This window comes from Bos grunniens, chromosome 18 (assembly GCF_055505025.1).
Source record: "Bos grunniens cultivar Pamir isolate PY7600 chromosome 18, Bosgru_T2T1.0, whole genome shotgun sequence".
Classification (NCBI taxonomy): Eukaryota; Metazoa; Chordata; class Mammalia; order Artiodactyla; family Bovidae; genus Bos; species Bos grunniens.
Genome location: NC_141182.1, coordinates 25,354,447 through 25,375,574, shown reverse-complemented (window position 1 = coordinate 25,375,574; position 21,128 = coordinate 25,354,447). Strand labels below are relative to the sequence as shown.

The window sequence follows — 21,128 nt, the reverse complement described above, 5'->3', positions numbered from 1 at the left end:
GATGTTGAACGGAGGACCTGAGGGGTAGGGGGCTGTCTCAGTTCCTCTCCATGTAGGTCTTCTCATGGATATTTGGGTTTTCCCACACCATGGTGGCTAGGTCCAAGAATATTTCAAGAGACAGAAAGTGGAAGCTGCCAGTCACTCAACCGCCTGAGGCCAGAAACTGGCTCAATATTTTCAGTCTCTGCCTTGCTATATCCCTAGGTCCTACTTCCTTTTTTTTTTTTTTTTTTTACTAATGTTACTCCTTCAGTGACGTTTCTCTCCTTCCCCTCATCTAAATTAGGTTCTCCTTGTTCTTTCTCAAAGCACTCAACAAGTTATTACAATAAGGAAAAACATAGTTTTCTCCCCACTACCAGACGTCAGCTCCACAAACAGATCTGTTTTTGCATACCACATAGTTGCAGTGCCCGAGATATATTAGGTGTCCAATAAAGGTTTGTTGGATGAATAAGTGATTAACCTTGTTTCTGAATTCTAATACTTGATTCTATCCTAACCTGGAAAGGATAAACCTGAGTATAATATCTTGGAACCTTAGCAGCAGATACCAATGAAAGTTGTGATATCTTAAGTCAAAAAAGGCAACAAATGTTTTATTTATTCAATGCAAATTACTGTATTTACCACAAGCTAAAGAAGAGAACATATATATATATATTTATATATATATTTGAATTTATGGAAGACTAAAGACATGGAAAAAATCCAGCACCCCAACAAGTACAGCCAGGAAGGAAATCAGCTCTGTAATAGGACGATTTAATGAACTACAAACAAGAAAGGGTGGGGAAGGAAGAAAAAAATGTGCATTGAATTTAAGACATTGTAAAACTGAGAAGACATATTTACTATTCAAGTATAAACTCAGTAAGGACTTGGCATAAATTGAAAGGCAGCTGCTGAGGTACACCATTATAAAATAAGTTCTATGAATTTACAATTCTACCTTCCAATTTTCTGGGAGAAAAAACCAAACTCTTGAAGGTCTTCACCAGAGACCCTGAGAGGGAATAACACTTTTGATGAAGACATAGTCAACAATCCATGACTGAATTTACTATTCAAAAACATGTATTTATTTTAAACAATAGGAATACGTGCTCTCAGACTGTCCGCTAAGAGTTTTTGAGACTATTAGTTCAAGAGTTTCAAAGTATATTACTTCCAAAAACAATACTGATTTTAAAAAATTATTTCAAACAAAAACCAAAAAGACCTGATTTGATGGTACCTTAAAAATACCTTAAATACCAAATTTTCTCCAGTCTAACATTGCAATTAATTTAAGAATTCCTCCTGCATTGTTAAAACATTTTTTTTCCTCACAAAATGTGGGTACTGAAATTGGATAGAAACATCATGAATGTGAAAATACCACCAATTTTCTGCAGTTAAAAAAAAAACCAACTAGCATGTTCTTTGGGATCACTGAAATATCAAAAATTGGGTTTTGTTTTTTTTTGTCTACAGTCTGTGCACCCTCTTTCAGGCCCTCCATGTTGCTTGTAGTACTGACCTGTGGGATTCTAGTTTTACAGCTTCAAGTCTTGCAGTGCAGTATCCATGCTTAAGATACCAGTGGCTCTCTGACCAATGGGAAGTGATGCTTTACCCAGAAACGCTGTCATTTACTTCTCGATAATGACTTTTGCCCAAAATAAAAACTTTAGACTATGAGACAAAACATCCTGTGTTACACAAGCAAATGAACCCAACCTGGAGAAATCCAGTGTGGTTTCAGCACTCAAGAGGGCATTGTCTCCTGTTGCTTTTCATGGAATTACCATAGGCCTAGCTACTGGCATTCAGCTTTCCTTGGCCTTAAAAGGAATTTCTCAGGGCTAGCAGGTTGGGTTAGATTCTAGGAGAATTTTGTCTTTGATAAACTATCATTTTTTTTAGCATAAAATCTGGCCATGGCTATAAGTTTCAATGTGCATACAACTGATTAGAGATTTTTTTCTTTGTTTTTCTTTTCAACATTGGCTGGAATTGAGTAGAAATAAGTCCATGAGGCCTCTTCACGTGTGTCATGAGATATGAGAAATCTGTCTGACTCTAGTCACTATTTCTTTCCGACACAATGGGCAGGTCTCCAGTTGCAAGGCACAATCCATGCACAGATCACTGAGGAGAAAGACATAGATACCAGTTAGGTCCGTTCTTCAAAAAGTCAGACTGACGATGTGCTGACTCAATGGAGCATGTTAACTGAAAGGGTAATAATCACACATGGCTGAAACATTAAGTAAATATATAAACAGTAAGTCTCTCTTCCACTTCTGACCTTCAATCTTCCTCTTCTGAGGAATAAGTTAAAAGTTCATGTGCATTCTTCCAGAAAGTCTGGATATATACAGCCTATGCATAGAGAAGTGTATCTGTAGGTAGAAATACAATGCTATTTTTTTCCCCCAGACAGTTAGCTATCTGTCCCATTATCATTTGTTGAACAGTCTGTCTTTCACCAGATTTGACATAATGTCTTTATATTTTTCTTTATAAGTAGTATTACTTTTGGGCTTCTGTTCCATTACTGTGTCATTCTTTTCATATATTGGGACAAAACTATTAACTTTTTTTCCCCCTCAAGGTGGCATTTTACACATATTCTTTCTCACTGTTTTTTTTTTTAAATTTTTAAAAATTTATTTATTTTTGGCTACACTGGGTCTTCGATGCTATGTGCTGATAGCAGGCATCCTTTTCTGGTCCCTAGCAACTCTTGGAAGGCTTCTAGTGTGTCCCCCTTAAAAAGATGCTTGTGTTTGAGATATGTTTTTTTATATTTTAAAGGAAGTATCCATCCATCCTTAATGTATACTTTTATTTCCTATATCCATTTCTGTTTTGTAGTAGTCATTCGAGATGGATATTGAATTTTTAGCATTTTTGCAGAAAGTATTAATTCTCTGCTTCACTGTCCCTTGGCCTACTTGAGAAATTACATTTGATTAAATACATTTGAGAAATTACATTGATTTCCTATGTTGCACTAATCTTGCATTCCTGAAATAAACCCCTCTTGGTTGTGTTGCTGGGTACTAGTTGCTGATAATTTAGGATTTTTAGGTTTATATTCATTCATTCATTTTTGTGTTTCATCAGCTTTTTGTATGATTAACATGCAGGCTTTGTAAAAAGATTGTGACTTTGCTATTTTCTCTGTGGTCTGAGAAGTTTATATAGAATCCATCCATTCCCTCAAAGTTTGAAAGAATGTACTTGTGAAACCACCTGGGCTTTTAGCGGGGAAGGCAAAGGGGGAAAATAATTTCAATTTCTTTCATGGTATTAATAGTAGGAATGTTTAGATTTTCAGTCTCTATTCTAGGGGGTGGCTCATGTCATTCTGTTTAGCCAGATTTCCTTTCTTAACCTCTACTCAATGGAACTGTTGCTGCTGAAAGTGGAGCTAGACTTTCTTATAATTCTTTTAATTTCCTATTCCAACTTTGTTCTAGATATGTCTAGTGTGGAGACTGTGGTCATACTTAAGATACCTGATTCTAAGTTTTTAGATTTCAGCCCTCTTTCATGAGCACTTATTGTGTGCCAAACCACCAATAAGGGCCAGAGTGTTCAAAGAAGAATAAGCCCAGATCCTGAGGAGTTCTGGGCTACAGAGTTGATTCAGGGAGACCTGGTAGCTAAAGCTATGTGAAGAATAAGAGCAAGGCAGTGTATGGGGTGGGCTGAATTACAGGGAGCTGGTCTGGAACACTGGGATAGAGGTACTGCTCGTATATAATCAGCACACATGCCTGGGCCAGGCCAGGGTCAGCACACTGCCCAGCTCCTCTTTCCCCTTCTAACCTTAGTTGCGAGGCCTTTTTAGGGGACTGTTTTACTTGCTACTCTTGCTGATGTTTAAACACTCTATTGTACAGGATCCAGGCTGTCCTCATTTTCTAAAAATGCAGAGTGGTTAGATGGTAGGGTGGTGCTGCCCTCTCAATGCTGAGGAGGGTGAAGAGTAAGTACATGAGAAGGCTCTAAAACGAAAAGGGATTTCCTAAGAGACCTGTAATTAGCATTAAGTCTTTTACATTTTGGAATGAAAAATGTGTTAAAAATAAAGTCCTGAGTAAACAAAGTAAAACAAAACAAAAACATGGGTCTTCCGTATCAAGAAGGCTCTTCTATTTCAGGTACTTTCTGGAAGACAGACTTGGCAAACTCTGAAACCTCCTTCAGCCCACTTTGGATATTATGAACCTTGATGAACAGCTAGGGAACTGGTAACACTGTAAAAGCAATTCAAGAACAGGTAGAACTTTGTCTACTGTAATGTACACAAGAAGAAATAACCAAACAAACCCTCTGACCTGTGTCCACATGGCTTCAGTTGCGTGTCCGCTACCTCATCGCAACACAGGGAGCAGCAGTTTTCCCGGATACTGACTTGCTTCAACAGAGCAAGACGCCTGTGCCTGAGTAGAAAACACAGTTGGAAGTTCATTTTATCAACAAATAAGTGGGGTCAGTGAGCAGTGATGCATATGAAATGCCTTGAAAATGCTCTGTACATGGGAGTCATTCCCTAAGCTCTGTTCAGTAAAGTTTTCACACGAGACATCTCATTTCAATCTTACAATAATTTTCTAAAACAGAAAATGAAGAAGGCTGGTCATTCTCATCTTACCTGGGGGCTCAGCTGGTAAAGTGTAACACATACACAGAAGTAAACTGCTTTCCTGAGTTCTGTGGTGGGAGCTCTAGCAAATTAATCAAACCAAAGGTGGAGGGCATGGGAGCCTCCAGTTACAGTGAGTTGGTCATGACCTGGACTTGTGACTGGCATCTAAAGTGGGAGGAAAGAGCAATCCTGTAGGACTGAACCCTTCTCCAGGGGGGGTCTGAAGCTATTTCCAGGTAGATGGTGTCAGAATCAAGTTCACTGCTCAGTAGTATTGGAAAACACATGTCAGACCATTCTGGTAGCAGGAAGAGTTGTGAGAGCAGAACTTTCTAGTGCAAAGACCTTGGGGCTATAGTAGCAGACCTGGTCTGTTTCAGGAGCAGCAAGGAGGCCAGGATGGCTGAAGTAGCAGGAGCACAGGGGAGAGTGCAAGAGGTCTAAGAAGTACTGGAGGAGAAGAGGGGACAAATTCTACAGCGTCTGCTGAGGTTCAAGGTTTTACCTTAAGTGAAAGAGGAAGCCACTAGAGTCTGATGAGCAGAGAAGTGCATGATCTGATTTATGTTGTAACAATCATTCTGGAGGCTGTGCTGAACAGACTGAAGGGGTTAAGGTGGGAACAGGGAGACTAGTTTGAGGGCAGGAACAACCCAGGTAGGAAATTGGAAGCTTTAGCCATGGTGGGAGCAGGGAGAGGGACCAGAAGTTGTTGGCTGGGATATATTCTGAAAGTACAGCCCATAGGATTTGCTGAACAATCCGTCATAGAAATGGCAGAAACTCATACTCTGCCTTGTCAAGGATCCTCTAGGACTACAGCCAGGGAAACAGAATCGACAATGGAGCTATTAACAGAGAAAACCGTAAGACAAGCACGTGGCTGTGAGTGGATGACTTTTGTAGCTGAGAGGTGGGTATATATATATTTATATGGTGCTTTACTGTGCTATTCTTTTTTTCTTTCATGTGTATTTGAAGTTTTCCATAATAATAAGTTTTCCATAATAAAAAGTTTAAGAAGAAGAAGAAAAAAAAGAATGAATGGAACAAGAGGTAGAGACAGAGACGATTTACAATATGGAACAATTTACAAAATGCCAAGTAGAAACAGGGCCCTGATCTCCTACCCTGAAGTCAGAAAAGAATTCTATTCCTATGAGTAAAACAGGCAACTTTGGCATTAAAGAGGCCATTTAGTTAGTCTCCAACAACTTCTGTGTTGGTGTCACTGTCACAGAAAACAAAATTCCAACGCAGCACAGGACTGCCAAGCTGGTAACTCTGTTCTTATCCAAGGCAGACTGCCCTTTGGGCACCAAAATCTTAGGGTACTGACAGTACACAGAAACCACCCATAAAAGATGACTTTCTGATAGTTGGTGCCTATTGCCATCTGACTTTTGGAAAGTTTAATTCTGCAGGGGTGGTTAACTAAATGCTGAAGCAGTTTTAACTAAGGTCAGCTTCCAGGGGAACTCTTAGATGGATCAGTTGGAACTTTCAGGGTGTAGGTGAGAAGACAGACCTGTTTATGGGCCGCATCCAAGAAAGGCTACATAACCAAGTGATGGGGTATGGCAGATGAGACAGGTGTTACTTCACACTTTCACCAGGAGGAATTTAAAGTTCTTAGCGTCCCTGTCAGGCGCTAAGACAAGATGAAGAGGAGTTCTCAGAATGAACCTCAGATCTCTGAGCTGGGAAATAAATGGCCCTTCAGTTCTTGGGATATTACAAAGGCTCTGTTGCAACAGGCAGGGCTGTCATCACTCTGTGACATTTTCTGGTTCATCTGGAAACTGCTGAGCCACTCTCAAGCTTTGGGACACTGAGTCCAAAGTAAAGTACAGCCCAGAAGGGCTTGTTACAGACCTGCTTTTTAAGCCAGAACAGGAGCTAGGATTACAACGTTACGTTATAGACACCCTTAAGGGCGCAACAGGCCAACACTGCTGATTCCTTACCTTGGCAAAATGATTTTCTCTTCAGCTGTGAGGAAGGCGTAGTCATTAAAAGTGCTAAATTTCATAGACGGTGGATATTTGAATGGTTTTGCTCCAAAATTGAACTCACATTGCTGATATGACATGAAACTAGCTGCTGCAAAAAATCCAGATCTACAAATAAAAATGAGTAGAGATCAAGAGAATTCATAAAAACAAAGTGAAGGTCATACACAAAGCGGTCTTCAGAAATAAGCTGGAGTAAGAAATAAGTCAGAATAAGTCGTACCCAGGCAGAAAGAAGGGTGGCATTCTGTTTACTAAACTAGACGGCACTATTAACCAGAGAATATCCTGCTCTTATCTTCCTATATCAAACTCTGGGAGAGTTCTAGGTTATGATCAAATGAGTCCCCAATTACTTGAAGTACAGTGATTTCTCACACAACTGACTATATAAATGGACAGTCTTTTTTTTCTTGAGAGAAGGACATTCCATGCATCTACTTGAATTTTTGATTGAGAGAAGGTACTTACACAGTAGATGAAAAGACTTGCTTCTCAGGAGGCAGCTGGTTGCCATTTAAAAAGAAGATCATTTGCTTTTCATTCAAGTCTAACAGAAATCCTACCGTGTCTCCTAAAGGATGAAGTGGAATACTGTTAGGACGGGAAGATTCTGCTGTCTCAAGGGTTTTGATATCATTGTATTAAGTCTGTTTTTGTGGACCTATACTCAACATACTTATCTTGCTTCTTCTGCAACTGATCTGACCCCTTTACATCAATATTTGGAAAGGAAAATGCTGCCAATTAATCTATGAAAAGTCATCAATTGTAAGATGCATCCCAATTTCAAAGATGTGAAATGTGGGGGCAATGTGCATTCTTGGACCAGTAAAACATGGTAAGATCAAAATCATGAACTTTGCTTCTCTGCTGAGATTTAAAATTCTGAGAGGGAATTCCCTGGTGGCCCAGTGGTTAGGACTCTGTACTTCCAATGCCAAAGGCAAGGGTTCAATCACTAGTTAGACAACTAAGATCCCTCCTACAAGACTGCATGGCCAAAAAAGAAAAAAAATTTTCCAGAGGTTCCATCTGCTACCGTATGACTCTATGTCTTCAGTACAAGGTGGGGTGCACCAGGAGGCCCCCTGAGAATACCACCCTTGATGCTGTGGTGTGAGGCAGAAAAGCCCTGTTTCACTGTATTTAGTTGGGGGTAAAAAGACTCACTCATCTTAAATCCTTTGCTCTAAGTGTTGGACAGATCAACTGTGTGGTTCTAACTATGCTGGTTTGAATCCTTCATAAATAAATGTTTTCATCGGTATAAGGCCTTGGATACAGCAAACCAGTTGGAATACAAATTGAATGGGGCAAAAAAGATGAGGCTGTTGATAAGATGTATTCTTGCTAAAATCCTCATGCTTTGACTGAGAGTCCTGGTAGCCTCTACCTTTGCAGTGTCCTGAGCCTGATGTCTGGAGAGCTGAGGCTGGGCAGATGTTTTTGAGGCCAAGAGTGCTCAAGTCAGCCTGAAAAGTTGCATCTAGAGGGGCCCAGAATGTGTCCACTGAATAGTGCCAACACTCTGAAGAAAATCTCATTTTATTGGCATTACAATTTCAGTGTCCTTAGTATCTCCACAGCTGCTCTAAGACATATACCCAGAGAGGAAAGTGGAATTCATATTAATCTGAAGAATCATATGAATCTCAATTCATATTAATTAATCTTAATTAATAATTTCCCCACTAAATTAAGAATTTTATAGTCTGAAATGTTTTGCTGAAGCAAGGGCTCCATCAGAGGTGAGTATCAGGAGAGTACTGTTCTACCTGAGAGTACTACCACACCCATGGTAGGGGATACAAATGCTAATATCCCTTCCCACACTTAATCTTTTTCCATCAAAACATTTTTTTAAATTAATTTATTTATTTTAATTGGAGGCTAATTATTTTACAGTATTGTCGTGGTTTTTGCCATACACTGACATGAATCAGCCATGGGTGTACATGTGTTCCCCATCCTGAACCTCCCTCCCACCTAACATTCCATCCCTCAGGGTCATCCAAAACATTTTAAAGCCTAACATAATGCCTTGTCAGAACTAAATGTCTTAACCTAGTTGATAAATTCATGAAGGAGAGGAATGCATACCTTCTTTCCAGCATGGGTGTAGGTGCGGCTTACTTCTGGCATTGTACCAAATCAGCTGCCGGCAGCCGTCGTATGCACAGGAGTATTCATCGTCTCCGATGCCATAGCCTTCCTGGAGGGAGATAGGGCCCAGAGATTAGTGAGGCTCTGCCTGCTGTGTTCTGGGAAAAGTTAAGTGTGTCTTTTATAACCATTAAGCTGGTGGCTGGAATTCTAAGCTTTCTAGATGAAGTGAGAGAGCCTATTATAGTTCTTAGAAGGTACCAAAATTTTGACATGGAGTCAGAAGACAGTATGACCTCACCAACAAATACTTCCCAAGTTTCACATCTGTTAGTTTATTTAATTCTCATGAACCACCTTGAGGCTGAGAGTATTGTATTCCGTTTTAAGAAGAAATAAAGTCTCAGAGAGGTCAACCATCTTGCTCAAGAGCACATTACTAGAAAAGTCAAGTTTGGACCTTGGGATTTTCTGATTCCAAGGCTGGTGTGGGCAAATACCTTTTTTGCCTGTAGTACACTTCAAAACACCCCTTTGCTCAGAGATGTTAAACCTGGGTACAAGAGAGAGGCTATTGTGGGTAATTAGCAAACAGGTATTCCGAGATATCTGAACATTATATAGGTTCTTGGCAACTTCTTTTATTACTTATTGCCTTTTAATTGTTTAATAATTACTTTTATTGTTAACATAAAAGGGTGGTAAGATCTTAAGAAATTATTTTGAGCAGTTATAAGAAAAAAATAGAATGAATAGAGGAAACATGCAGACCAGACAATTGCTATCTTTAAGGCTCAATGGTGAAAGATTCTAGTAGAGAAGGCCACTGAAAATGTTGCCCAGATCCAAGTAAGACTTCAGATCCTGGGGATGGCCTACTTATTCTGTGTGATAACGCAATCAGAAGATAGACTGGAACGAGGGCTCCAACACACTCCTTGATTACTTGGACCACAACATACCGAATTCGGATGTGTGTTCTCCAAAGTGAGAATTAGTTGTTCCGAATGCACTGCTCAGACTACTCAAAGGTTAAATGAACCTGTGTAAATTCTCAGAATATTCACCAGTCTATTAACAGAAAGAATGCCTTGCTATCCCGTTCAAAGCCTGAACAAGTAAAAAAAAAAGTAACGATAAACAAGATAACTATTCTGTAGGTGACCTGAATAAGACCTACCCTTTAGCTTCTCAGATTAATGATCTATCTCCAAGCCTAACACTTCATCATCTTTTCAACAGCAAAGCCCAATCAGTAAGAGTTAAAATAAGAGGCACCACGAATGGACTTCAAATTTTCAGAAACTGGGTGTGTCCTAGGAAAGACTAATTCCACAAAGCCACACCGTGTCTGTACAGGTAAAAAGATTCAGAATCACCAGAACAACGTCCATAGGAAGCAAAGTTTTAAGTACAGTAACAATATGAAAATGCTGTATTTGGGGAAAGATATATCAGACTTCATCAATTTCTAACCAACCAGTACTTAAGTCAGGGAAAAATGTTTTATTTTTTAAGGAAAGAAATTAAGTCTATCTTAATTTGGATAGACTTATCTGGAGGGATAAGAAAATAGTATTCTAAGTTTCTTAAGAAGCCAAAGTTTTTGCAACTCTATGGCAGAAATTAGTTTCATCCACGAGATAAAATGATCCAGCTTCATTGGCCATTAAAAAGAAAACCTGCAACGTTCAGTCTCATATATACTACTCTCAGACCTTCAGTGTGCTGCCATGTTAGGAGATACACAATTTATAAAGCTTTCTCCCAAGAGAAGTCCATATTTCTTCTAGTCTTGGGACAAATTTTTACTTCCAAATGAGACAACTAGCTAATTCTCTGAGATTATCCCCATTTTCAAATGTAAAGAACACAATTATTGAAGAATAGGAAGGGGAATGAACTCAAGTCCTAGTTTCTTTTTGTCCCAGTCTTAGTTTCAGTTTTCTTGCCTGTGAAATGGAAATTATAACAGTAAAAACTGTTGTGGGAATCAGATGATAGGCTTTAAAATGAAGTGCTCTGGAAATTAAGATTTTTTAAGTCCTAAAAAAAATCATCTTAAGGACATAATTTGGAGCAGACTATCTGTGTAATTGATACTACTTTCTTTAAATCAGTCCCAAAGTTGGGCACTAGAAGACTAACTGGCATTGTTCTCCAGTCCCACTTATTTTTGACTATGTGGTGCCACCAAAAAAGCCTCATTCTTCCAGGTTTTAATTAAGGCCTAGTCAACTAGAAGGCCCTGCAAAGGGAAGGTTCCCAACAAAAGCAATGGCCGTTTAGGGTCCAGTTTTCCATCCTGGACAAAAATCCAGACCTGCCCTTTCCATGGGCCCTCTTCCTCTAATTTGTCTCTTTCCAGTGAGCAGTTTAGTAAAATGTCATAAACAATTCCAGGATGCTGTACAGCCTTGCTAAAAGGGTGCTTTAGAAACTATCCTTATGGCAGGCCAAGTTTAGTTTGACTTTGTTGGATCACTTCTAAAACCCATCCTAAGACCTTACATATGGGATGGGAGGCTATATTATTTATTTATTTTTAATTGGAGGGTAAGAGGCTATTCTAGTCAAGGCTATGGTTTTTCCAGTGGTCATGTATGGATATGAGTTGGACTATAAAGAAAGCTGAGCGCAGAAGAATTAATGCTTTTGAACTGTGGTGTTGGAGAAGACTCTTGAGAGTCCCTTGGACTGCAAGGAGATCCAACCAGTCCATCCTAAAGGAGATCAGTCCTGGGTGTTCATTGGAAGGACTAATGTTGAAGCTGAAATTCCAATACTTTGGCCACCTGATGAGAAGAACTGACTCATTGGAAAAGACCCTGATGCTGGGAAAGATTGGGGCCAGAAGGAGCAGGGGACGACAGAGGATGAGATGATTGGATGGCATCACCGACTCAATGCACATGGGTTTGGGTGGACTCCAGGAGTTGGTGATGGACAGGGAGCCCTGGCGTGCTGCGATTCATGGGGTCGCAAAGAGTCAGACACGACTGAGCAACTGAACTGAACTGAACCGAAGAGGCTATTATTTATTTTTATTTATTTATTGTTTTATTTTTGGCTTGCTGGGTCTTTGTTGCTGAACGAGGGCTTTCTCTAGTTGCGATGAGCAGGTTTCTCATTGCAGTGGCTTCTCTTGTTGCAGAGCATGGGTTCTAGGGCATGTGGGCTTCAGCAGTTGTAGCATGTGGGTTCAGTTGCACTTCCTGGGCTCTAAGAGCACACTCAATAGTTGTGGCCCTTGGGCTTAGCTGCCCCATGGCATGTAGAATCCTCTGAGACCAGGGATCAAATCCATGTGCCCTGTACTGGCAGGTGTATTCTTAACCACTGGATCACCAGGGTAGTCCAGATAAGAGGTCATTATTTAGATTAATAACAAAAATAAGTCTAAGGGTATTTTCCCAGCTGAAAGGGTAAAAATCATATGGCCACAAAATGTTCCTGATCTAAACTGGATTAATTCCAAAGAGCTTATACTATGACTATGAGAAGGAAGCTGATTGGGTTAGACATTGCTGCTGCTGCTGGTGCTAAGTCGCTTCAGTTGTGTCTGACTCTGTGCTACCCCACAGACGGCAGCCCACCAGGCTCCTCCGTCCCTGGGATTCTCCAGGCAAGAACACTGGAGTGGGTTGCCATTTCCTTCTCCAATGCATGAAAGGGAAAAGGGAAAATGACATGACTCTCAGCAACCCCATGGACTGCAGCCTACTAGACTCCTCCATCCATGGGATTTTCCAGGCAAGAGGGTTAGACATCATAAGGGTATAAAGCAGCAGGAAATGAACATCTGAAGGAAAGCAAAGAATCCTAACCTCTCGCACTCAAGTAGAAGTGGCCCAACTCTGCTTCCTCTAGTGGATTTAATCTCCCCTTATATCTGATAGCTTTCTATAACAAAAGATAAGTACTAAATATCGAAAACAAATATGCCTACAAATTACAAGATAAAGGTAAAATGAGAGGAGTCAAGCCAACATTTAGGATTATATGAAAGGAACAGAATTCCTACAAAGTTCCTAAAGCTTAAATGCAAGGTAAAAACCATCACTGATAACAATATAAAAACTGAGCCAAAGATGTGGCTGGGGCCGGAGCAGAGCCTAAAAAAGAAAAAGAACACATGTAACCTCTGGGTGGAAAATTAACATGAACTTAAAACTTGAGGGGAAAAAAATAGCTGAGGTCCACTTGTGTTTTCCTATTTCTGAATCAGTTTGTAAATCTGATGTTGCAGATTTGGCACCATGTGGTTCAGCCCAAGGAATGACTACTGGGCAAACCTACTTGAAAAATGAGTATGCACCACCCACTTGCCAAAATCACCCGCTGCTGCCTGCTTCTGTCCAGGTCTCCACAGTACTCACGTGGTTGAGGAACTTGCTGTCCCGTGTGGCCCAGCCGATCTGCATGACGCCAGAGGTGACCACGGTAACTTCATAGTACCATACCCCAGCGTCCACACAAAAGGTGCAACGCACACTTTCGAAAGAAGAAGCATCGCAGCGAGCCTGGCAAAATCAAAGGGCATGGCAGCCCACCATCAATGCCTGAAGACCACCAGAGATAACAGACTGCTCAGAAGGTGGAATCTATCCTTTCTCATTACAGCTCCTGCTGGACTACTGTCTCCTTCTCTGTGCATCCTCAGTGACAAAATATACAAAACTGAAGGAAGGATGGTATTTTACAGTTTAGTTTCCATGGAGTTCCAGATTGAAAGGACTGGAAGACCTCAAAGTAAGAATTAGTGAAGGCTACTGGCTTCATTTTTAATTACTTACAGAGTTTTGCTCTCATAGTAGAATCTTTTACAAATGCATAAACACTGCCTTAACCTGTACTTGTTAGGGAGGGAGATGAGGGAGAGGATATTGAAGGGTATAAGATGGAGTACCTAAAAATAAGCTAAAGCAGAAAACTACATAAAGCATTTGGTAAGATGTAAGATCAAAGGGCTGTCTGCAGCCATTCTTCAAACAGCTCTTTAATCTTGACATGTCTAGTGCCTAAAGCAGCTGTATATAAGCGGCTCTTTCATTAACCTTCACCCCCCCTCCCCCCATCAGCAACATTTCCAACATGCAGGGAGAAGGTAAAGTGCTAGATTGAATATAACTGGTTATACAGGGATTAAAAAAGAAAGGGCCTCTTTTAAAAATACTAGTCTTTGTACCTTTAACTGCATAAAATAGAAGAGATTAAAGTCAGACATTTAAACAAGTCAATAAACATTATAGCACTTACTATATGTATAGGATCATGTGAGATAGGAAAGAGTATATAATATCTCAGATACTCTCTCTTCTACCACTTCTACCTCTAACCACTCTCTGAGTATGTAGTAAACTTCCATCTATTTTGCAAGGATTGCTTTTGTTCAGAATCAGGGCATGAAAATGAAAACAAGATTTTCTCCCTAGAATGGTCCATCTATGGAAACTTTACCTCCAAGCCATGAGGCGAGATCTTCAGGTACTCGCTGACATCGTTGCTATTCAGCATGGCCTTAATGCTATTCAAGTCCACTTTCTCATAGGTCAGCTGCCTACCCTCTTTTAAAACTGCAAAAGAAGAAGTGGGCACATTTCTAAGGCAGGCTATTGTGGAAAAACTGTTGTCTTCGCTGGCTGCCACTCTTGTTAATAAGTGGAGGTGCTCAAAAATGGCAGAATCAGTAGACATAACCTTAGCTTTGGGGCTGCATAGCCGTATGAAGATTAATTAGGCAAATTAGTAAAGGCAGCATAGGTAGGTTTATATTTCTGTTCCTTACTGTCATTTTTTTGCATGCAGCAAAATCCAAATGGTACTTTTTCAGAATTATTCTTTAACTGGCACTACACAGGCTGTGCACTGAGCAATTCCCCACAATGTTGCAGTAGGAGCAGGGGGACTGTGCTAACTATGGGGCAGGGGAAGTGAGGACAGAGCAGCAGTCTAGTTTTAGTTCTTGCAGCCCTTGGAGGAGAAAAAGAATAGTTGGGAGCAACTCTTAAGGTATAGATATGATTTGAGTTTTGAAGAGCAATGCTGGGATAGGGAAAAGAGTAAAGAGAGGGAATTCCAAGTTGAGAGGAACAGGCCCAGAGATAGAAGTGACTGGGAACTGCTTGTAAGACAGTGAAAAGAGTCTGTGTTGGGAAGAGTTGGATTACACAATAGTATCTGATTGGTGGCCTGGATGTAGCAGGAAACAGGAGACCAATAACAATGTCTGAATAGGAGAGCACTGCAATTAGAAGCATTCCTTCCATCTAATTGTCTGAAGAGTCCCTAGGATTCATTACCGCTAGAATACAGCCAACCTACCAGTAGAGGACTTTATGTGGAAAAACTCACACTGTCACAAATGAAGACGAGTGATCCTATTTAAGAAGTGGATTTGGAAATGAAAACAGGCATTTTAATACAGGACAACTCCTACTTACAGAGATTGTCTAAACTCCACTGGGCACAGAAACCAACTTGACGTTTCAGATAATCAGGATCATCAGTCCAGGACTCCAATGTGACAAGCCGGTCACTAATACTGGATTCAGAAATAGTCAATTTATTTTCACCTGTTTGGGAAGACATAAACCTTAAATTAACCACGGAAGAGTAGGAGGATTTGCTGGGCAGATTGATGGAGGGAAGGAATACAGAGAGACGATTAGAGAATTTTGAAACTATACTAACGACAAAGCCCAAGAGCTCTATTTTCTAGAAGGTAGCAATATCATCACTAAATTTTCTAGCTATAAAAAGTGGCTAATCACGGTCACCAATTTTGATTCTTTAGTGAGAAAACAAACTGTTGCCTTTGTCACCATACTATAGACCTTGAGATGTTTATCTAGACAAATCAGAATGTATGCATGTTATTTATATAGCTGCACGACTTGCAGAAGCTTAGTTCCTCAACCAGAGACTGAACTTAGGGCCACAGCAGTGAAAGCCTAGTATCCTAACTACTAGGCCACCAAGGAACTCCCCAGAATGTGGGCATATCTGATGGGGTTCAAAGGCGTCAGCTCATCCAGTAACTAAGAAAAATTAACATTTTTAACAGGCAATATAGATCATTAGTCCAAGAAGTCACTATACCTACTTGTCTGTGCAAACTTTTCCAGTGCGATAAGTGCAAAAAGCATGACTGTGGGGTGGGACTGTAATTTCTGAAAGACAACAAAAGATAAATATATACATACATATATATATATATATATATCATTGCCCTTCTGGGGTGACAGTTTCCTCTTCTTACCCATTGTGTGCTAGACTTTTGTTTTGGAGCAGTCATAAAAGTTTTACTCATTCAAGTCCTTGATTATCCACTTGCTACTATTGTTAGTAACTGACCATGATGGTCTCCTAAAATCTTATTTTCTTGTTCATTTACAGATATGGAAACATCAAAAGTATCTTGTTAAATGAACTATTTTACTTAGTAACATTTATATTTGTTAAATGAAAACTTTGTTAAATGAAATCATGCTGATTCTTACATTCATTTAAGCAAGCCAAACAGAAGCTTAGAAGTGTAGCTAAAAATGGCTTTTTTATTCAGAACCCTAAAAGGAATCATTCATCACTACCAGGTTCCAAAATTATAAATAATGAAATTAACAACTCATGGCTTCATTTTCAATCTGTTCTCAGAACCATTCATCACTACCAGGTTCCAAAATTATAAATAATGAAATTAACAACTCATGGCTTCATTTTCAATCTGTTCTCTGAAAGGAAGTCTACAAATACTGATTGTAGGTGGGCGAGAGCAACAAGTGAGCTCTTTCAGTTACAAGCTCTTTCAGCAACAAGCAAGCTCTTTCCGTTACACTTAAGTTCACATCACATGTGTTCACATTTGAAGAAAGGTCTATCTGCTTAACATCACATCTGCTCCCAGCCATCCCTCCCTAGTTATGTTGCTGCTGCTGCTGCTGCTAAGTCACTTCAGTCATGTCTGACTCTGTGCGACCCCATAGACGGCAGCCCACCAGGCTCCCCCGTCCCTGGGATTCTCCAGGCAAGAACACTGGAGTGGGTTGCCATTTCCTTCTCCAATGCATTAAAGTGAAAAGTGAAAGTGAAGTCGTCCAGTCGTGTCTAACTCTTAGTGACCCCATGGACTGCAGCCCACCAGGCTCCTCCGTCCATGGGATTTTCCAGGCAAGAGTACTGGAGTGGGGTGCTATTGCCTTCTCTGCCCTAGTTATGTTAGGAGCCTGCAAGAGAGCTCCAGAACATCACCTGGTTTCCATTCACTCTTCTGGTGCCCAACTGGGTTCTGCAAAGCTCTTCCCTGTTACAAGCCTGTTTAGCACTCTACTTCTTGCCATAACCATCCTCAATCCCTCTGTCTGGCTTTTCAGACCCTGAGCCCTCCCTACCTGGCTACTCAGTCTATATCCTCCTGTCTCTGAATACTGTCTTCTGATCAGACAATTCTCTGTAATATGCTGGGAACACAGCCATTTCTGGCTCTGGGCTTCTGCCAGTGATTTGCCTTTAGCCAAGAATCCCATTTTTAAAAAAACTTTATTTAAAAAAAATTTTTGGCTGCGTCATGTGGCATGCAGGATCTTAGTTCCCTGACCAGCGATCAAACCTGTGCCCTCTGCGTTGAGAGGGCACAGTCTTAACTACTAAACTGCCCGGGAAGTCCCGAAGCCCATTTTTCCTCTCCTGTGTGCATAATTAAATTCTCACCCTATGCTGTGACCCAGGTGAAGCTTTACCTTTATCAGGAAGTCTAGCTCCCACAATTCCCAGTCCCCATCACCCATACCTCCCACCTCCCAGTCACTTCTCAGAATTCCTGGCACTTGGTCTGAAGGAAGGGGTTTTGCCCTTGATCATATCCCACCATAAAGTAGAGGCTAATTATCTTGTCTGAGTAGTTTTGTTCCCTGAACTAATCAGGAAACTTCTTGAGGGAGAAGGACTGTTAGACTACTTCTGTATTTCTACAGTGCTTACTTAGCATAGTGTTAAATGCTTTAAGTACATATTATCTAGGTACTGAAAATATTTTTCAGATTTTGAAAAAGGCCAATGAATAGCAGTCCTGCAAAAAATGACTCTAAAAAATACAGACCAGACAAGCCTAGTCCAACAGTGCAAGAGATCTGACAGCATAGCCTTGGCAAACCACAAGCTTCACAGACCATATACCAAACAACAATAATTTCAAGAGCAGTAAGGGAGCATGCATTGGAGAAGGAAATGGCAACCCACTCCAGTGTTCTTGCCTGGAGAATCCCAAGGACAGGGGAGCCTGGTGGGCTGCCATCTATGGGGTCGCACAGAGTTGGACACGACTGAAGTGACTTAGGAGCAGCAGCAGTAGGGAGCAGGGAGGGATGGAGGAACAGAGAGATTTATATACACTGGGAAACTGACCTCACAGTTTCCTGGCTTGGAATGCTGTGTAATTTTGTTTCTATTGTGGAGGTTCCTACTACCATTTGGCAGACTCTAAGGATGCATACAAAAAAGCCAATCATAGCACCTATCTTATGACTAAATTTAAAACCAGACCGACTCAGCTGTTTTTGCTTGTAATAAATTCCTATCCTGCCCTTACTTTTTTTTTTTTTTTAACATAGGAGGGAATAGATAAACACTCAGGAAACACCTGCAAATAAAATTTATAGCTGATTCCATTCTCTGTGCCATTGGCTAAGCTGGCAATGTTAGACAAATGCACAGTTCTAGATGACTAAGAATAACTAGCTTTGCTGTCTCACTTACCAGACACTGTAGCAAATATTCCAGTATTCCTGGGCTAAGTAAACCAATACTTGCAGGACCTAGACAAATGCAACAATCACTGGATATAATTAAATGTGTCATATTATTTGAATTGGTAACTAAGACCAACAAAATCATAGAACTCTTTCATCTAGTTAAAATTTATAAACTGTGTATATATGTATATATTAGATTCAATATCATATGAGCTTAGCCTTTTCTGTTATTTTTAATTTTTAAAGCAAATAAGCAAAGTTTTTTTTTAATCTTGGTATATGCTTTATTCTCAAAATTGATAAGATTCTAAAATTTATAAACAAATGCAAATGGCTACATATATAACAACCAAGACAAATTTGGAAAAAAAGAAAGCAAAGTTGAAGAATTCATGTTACTACTCATCTGTATCTTGGAGTATGTATAATTATGGCTGATTTTTGTTGCTGTATGACAGAAACCAACAAAACATTGTAAAAATTAAAAAAAAATTTTTTAATTAAAAAATAAAGATCCTGCGCCTGTACTCAGCAAGGTGTAATTAAAAAAGAAACTTATCAGTAGAGGTCCATTATCAGAAGAGACTTTGGGGAGAGACATTTTTACCAAAAAAAAAAATAAATAAATAAATAAAAGAAAGAAAAGTATTTCTTGTATTAATAGGAAAACTCTTTGTTTTAAATTTCCATCTTCCCCTTAATGTCAAACAACTTAAGGTTTTCCTTGCGGGAGCTTCCCAGAGTTACCTGCTAGTTTCTCTGCCAAGCAGCCTAGGACTGCAGATGTGTTCCTGTGTTTGGCAGGATGACCTGAGTCCTGGCAAGCTACTTCTCCATTTAGGTTGAGAATTTCAGTCAATTTTTGGAGTGCATCCTAAAAACAAAACATACAAGTGGATCTGATAAATATATGACTTAGGCTTTTTATCCCCAAGGTAATTCTTTGACACAAAAGTAATAACCAGGTGTTAAATTAACTCAGAATTACCATGCAAACATGATAAAATATACCCAAAGGATACCATTATTGATGGGAAATATTATTTGATAAATCTGAAAGTTTTCTTATATGAATTTCTAGATAACATTTCACTCAAAATGTACCAGTTGTATCAAATATATCCTATATACTCTTGGGTCATTAAACAGACTAAATCCACCCAAATGCCAATATGATTGATAACAATAGGGCCTAGTGATATTGAAATAGAAAGTTCCTTAAAAAATATTTTTTTTTTATCAATCAAGAACAAATATCACCAGAATTTTTAAGGCAAATTGTAATAGAAACCTCCTATAAGACTAAGTAAAGGTCAATTCATCAGTGACAAGATCAAAGACTTTTTCCCTTTGTCCATGTTTTTCCATGTTGGGCCTAAATATGTGGGGCTTAGACAAATGAAAAATGCCAGAATCCAAAATTTTTAAGAAAGGATTCCATAGACCATATGGAATAAGGCATTGAAAATTTGATACTTTTGTTCTAACTTGGAATAATCAAAATTATGCCAATATACCAATATTAAGACTCAAAAGTGCTTTTGGTATAATAGTTTTTTTCTCTTAATAGAAAATATTTAAAGAAAGTTTTGCCATGAGGAAATTGTTTTAGAGAGAGAATCAGCTTAGCAATTGAACATTCCCTTCAAATTTCAAAGAATTCCATTATAGATACCTGGGTTGGACCCATACACTCTTACAGAAAAACCCAAATGAACTTTTTGGCCAAGCCAATATAAATGCTCCCATTTTTGACATTTTAAAAATTTTAAACTAAAGTTTTTGAGTAAACTACTTATAGATAGAGGATGTAACAATTCATGGGTAATAAAAAACATGTTTATACAATGAAATTAATATTAAATAAAACAGACTCAAAATACTATATATAAAGAGGAAATGCATTATACCAAATGTTCTTTGTGGTCATTCATCCTGTGTTTAAGCACAGATGTCAGTTTCATAAAAGATAATTATTAACTTACTTTAGTGGGCAATGGACATTCATCTAGTAATAATGTTATAACAGCTGGTCCCAGTGGATCTTCCAATGGAATAACTCTAATTAAAGACTGGACAACGTCTAACCATCCTTCATCTAAGAGCAAATCAAGAAGATTATATGATAAAGTCGCTATTTTTAAACTGTGAAAATATATAATTTATAACACAAGATGACTTCACATTAAAATAGAACCATTCTTGGAGAATAGAAACATCCTATAGCTTTTAAGCAGCTAGTATCTGGCATGGACATGGTCATCAATTGCTGGTTATCATGGTAGAAACAAAAATCCTAATTTACAGGAATCTGGTGATTTAGGGGTATCTTTATTTGAAGAAAATTCAAGCTATGTTTCTGGGTTCTCAAATTATGATTAAAAGTTTCCAGCCTTTATTTATGACACAGGAGTTAACTGAGAAAATTAAGTATCTAAAACAGTTGGCTCTATTTTCTGAATGACATTTAGAAAATTGAGGAACAAAAAATCATCTTCCTCATTCTAGAAGTTATAGTCAAAGATCTGTCAGTGCCAAAATAATTTTAATAATTCCAGTGAGATAAAACCATTACTAAAAGATGCAGTATATATTCAGAATACAATACAGTGC

General features: G+C 39.2%; 1 protein-coding gene across 4 annotated transcripts in view; it reads right to left on the bottom strand.

The window, feature by feature from the left end:
* Positions 1–576: 576 nt before the first annotated feature.
* The window catches only part of RSPRY1 (ring finger and SPRY domain containing 1), a 37,406-nt gene continuing 16,854 nt past the window's right edge, over positions 577–21,128 (bottom strand). For 2 of the 4 annotated variants that reach the window (XM_086350780.1, XM_086350779.1), the window contains exons 4-15: positions 20,501–20,613; positions 19,263–19,389; positions 18,520–18,578; positions 15,872–15,938; positions 15,210–15,341; positions 14,227–14,342; positions 13,146–13,289; positions 8,764–8,875; positions 7,132–7,234; positions 6,616–6,768; positions 4,338–4,442; positions 577–2,136 (exon numbers count right to left, since the gene is read on the bottom strand). In XM_086350780.1, coding sequence (XP_086206906.1) covers positions 2,040–2,136; positions 4,338–4,442; positions 6,616–6,768; positions 7,132–7,234; positions 8,764–8,875; positions 13,146–13,289; positions 14,227–14,342; positions 15,210–15,341; positions 15,872–15,938; positions 18,520–18,578; positions 19,263–19,389; positions 20,501–20,613 — 1,328 coding nt within the window. In that variant the 3' untranslated portion in view covers positions 577–2,039. Of the gene's footprint in view, positions 2,137–4,337; positions 4,443–6,615; positions 6,769–7,131; positions 7,235–8,763; positions 8,876–11,803; positions 12,882–13,145; positions 13,290–14,226; positions 14,343–15,209; positions 15,342–15,871; positions 15,939–18,519; positions 18,579–19,262; positions 19,390–20,500; positions 20,614–21,128 lie in introns of those variants that run through there. The other 2 variants (XM_086350783.1, XM_086350782.1) reach the window with 1 other exon arrangement.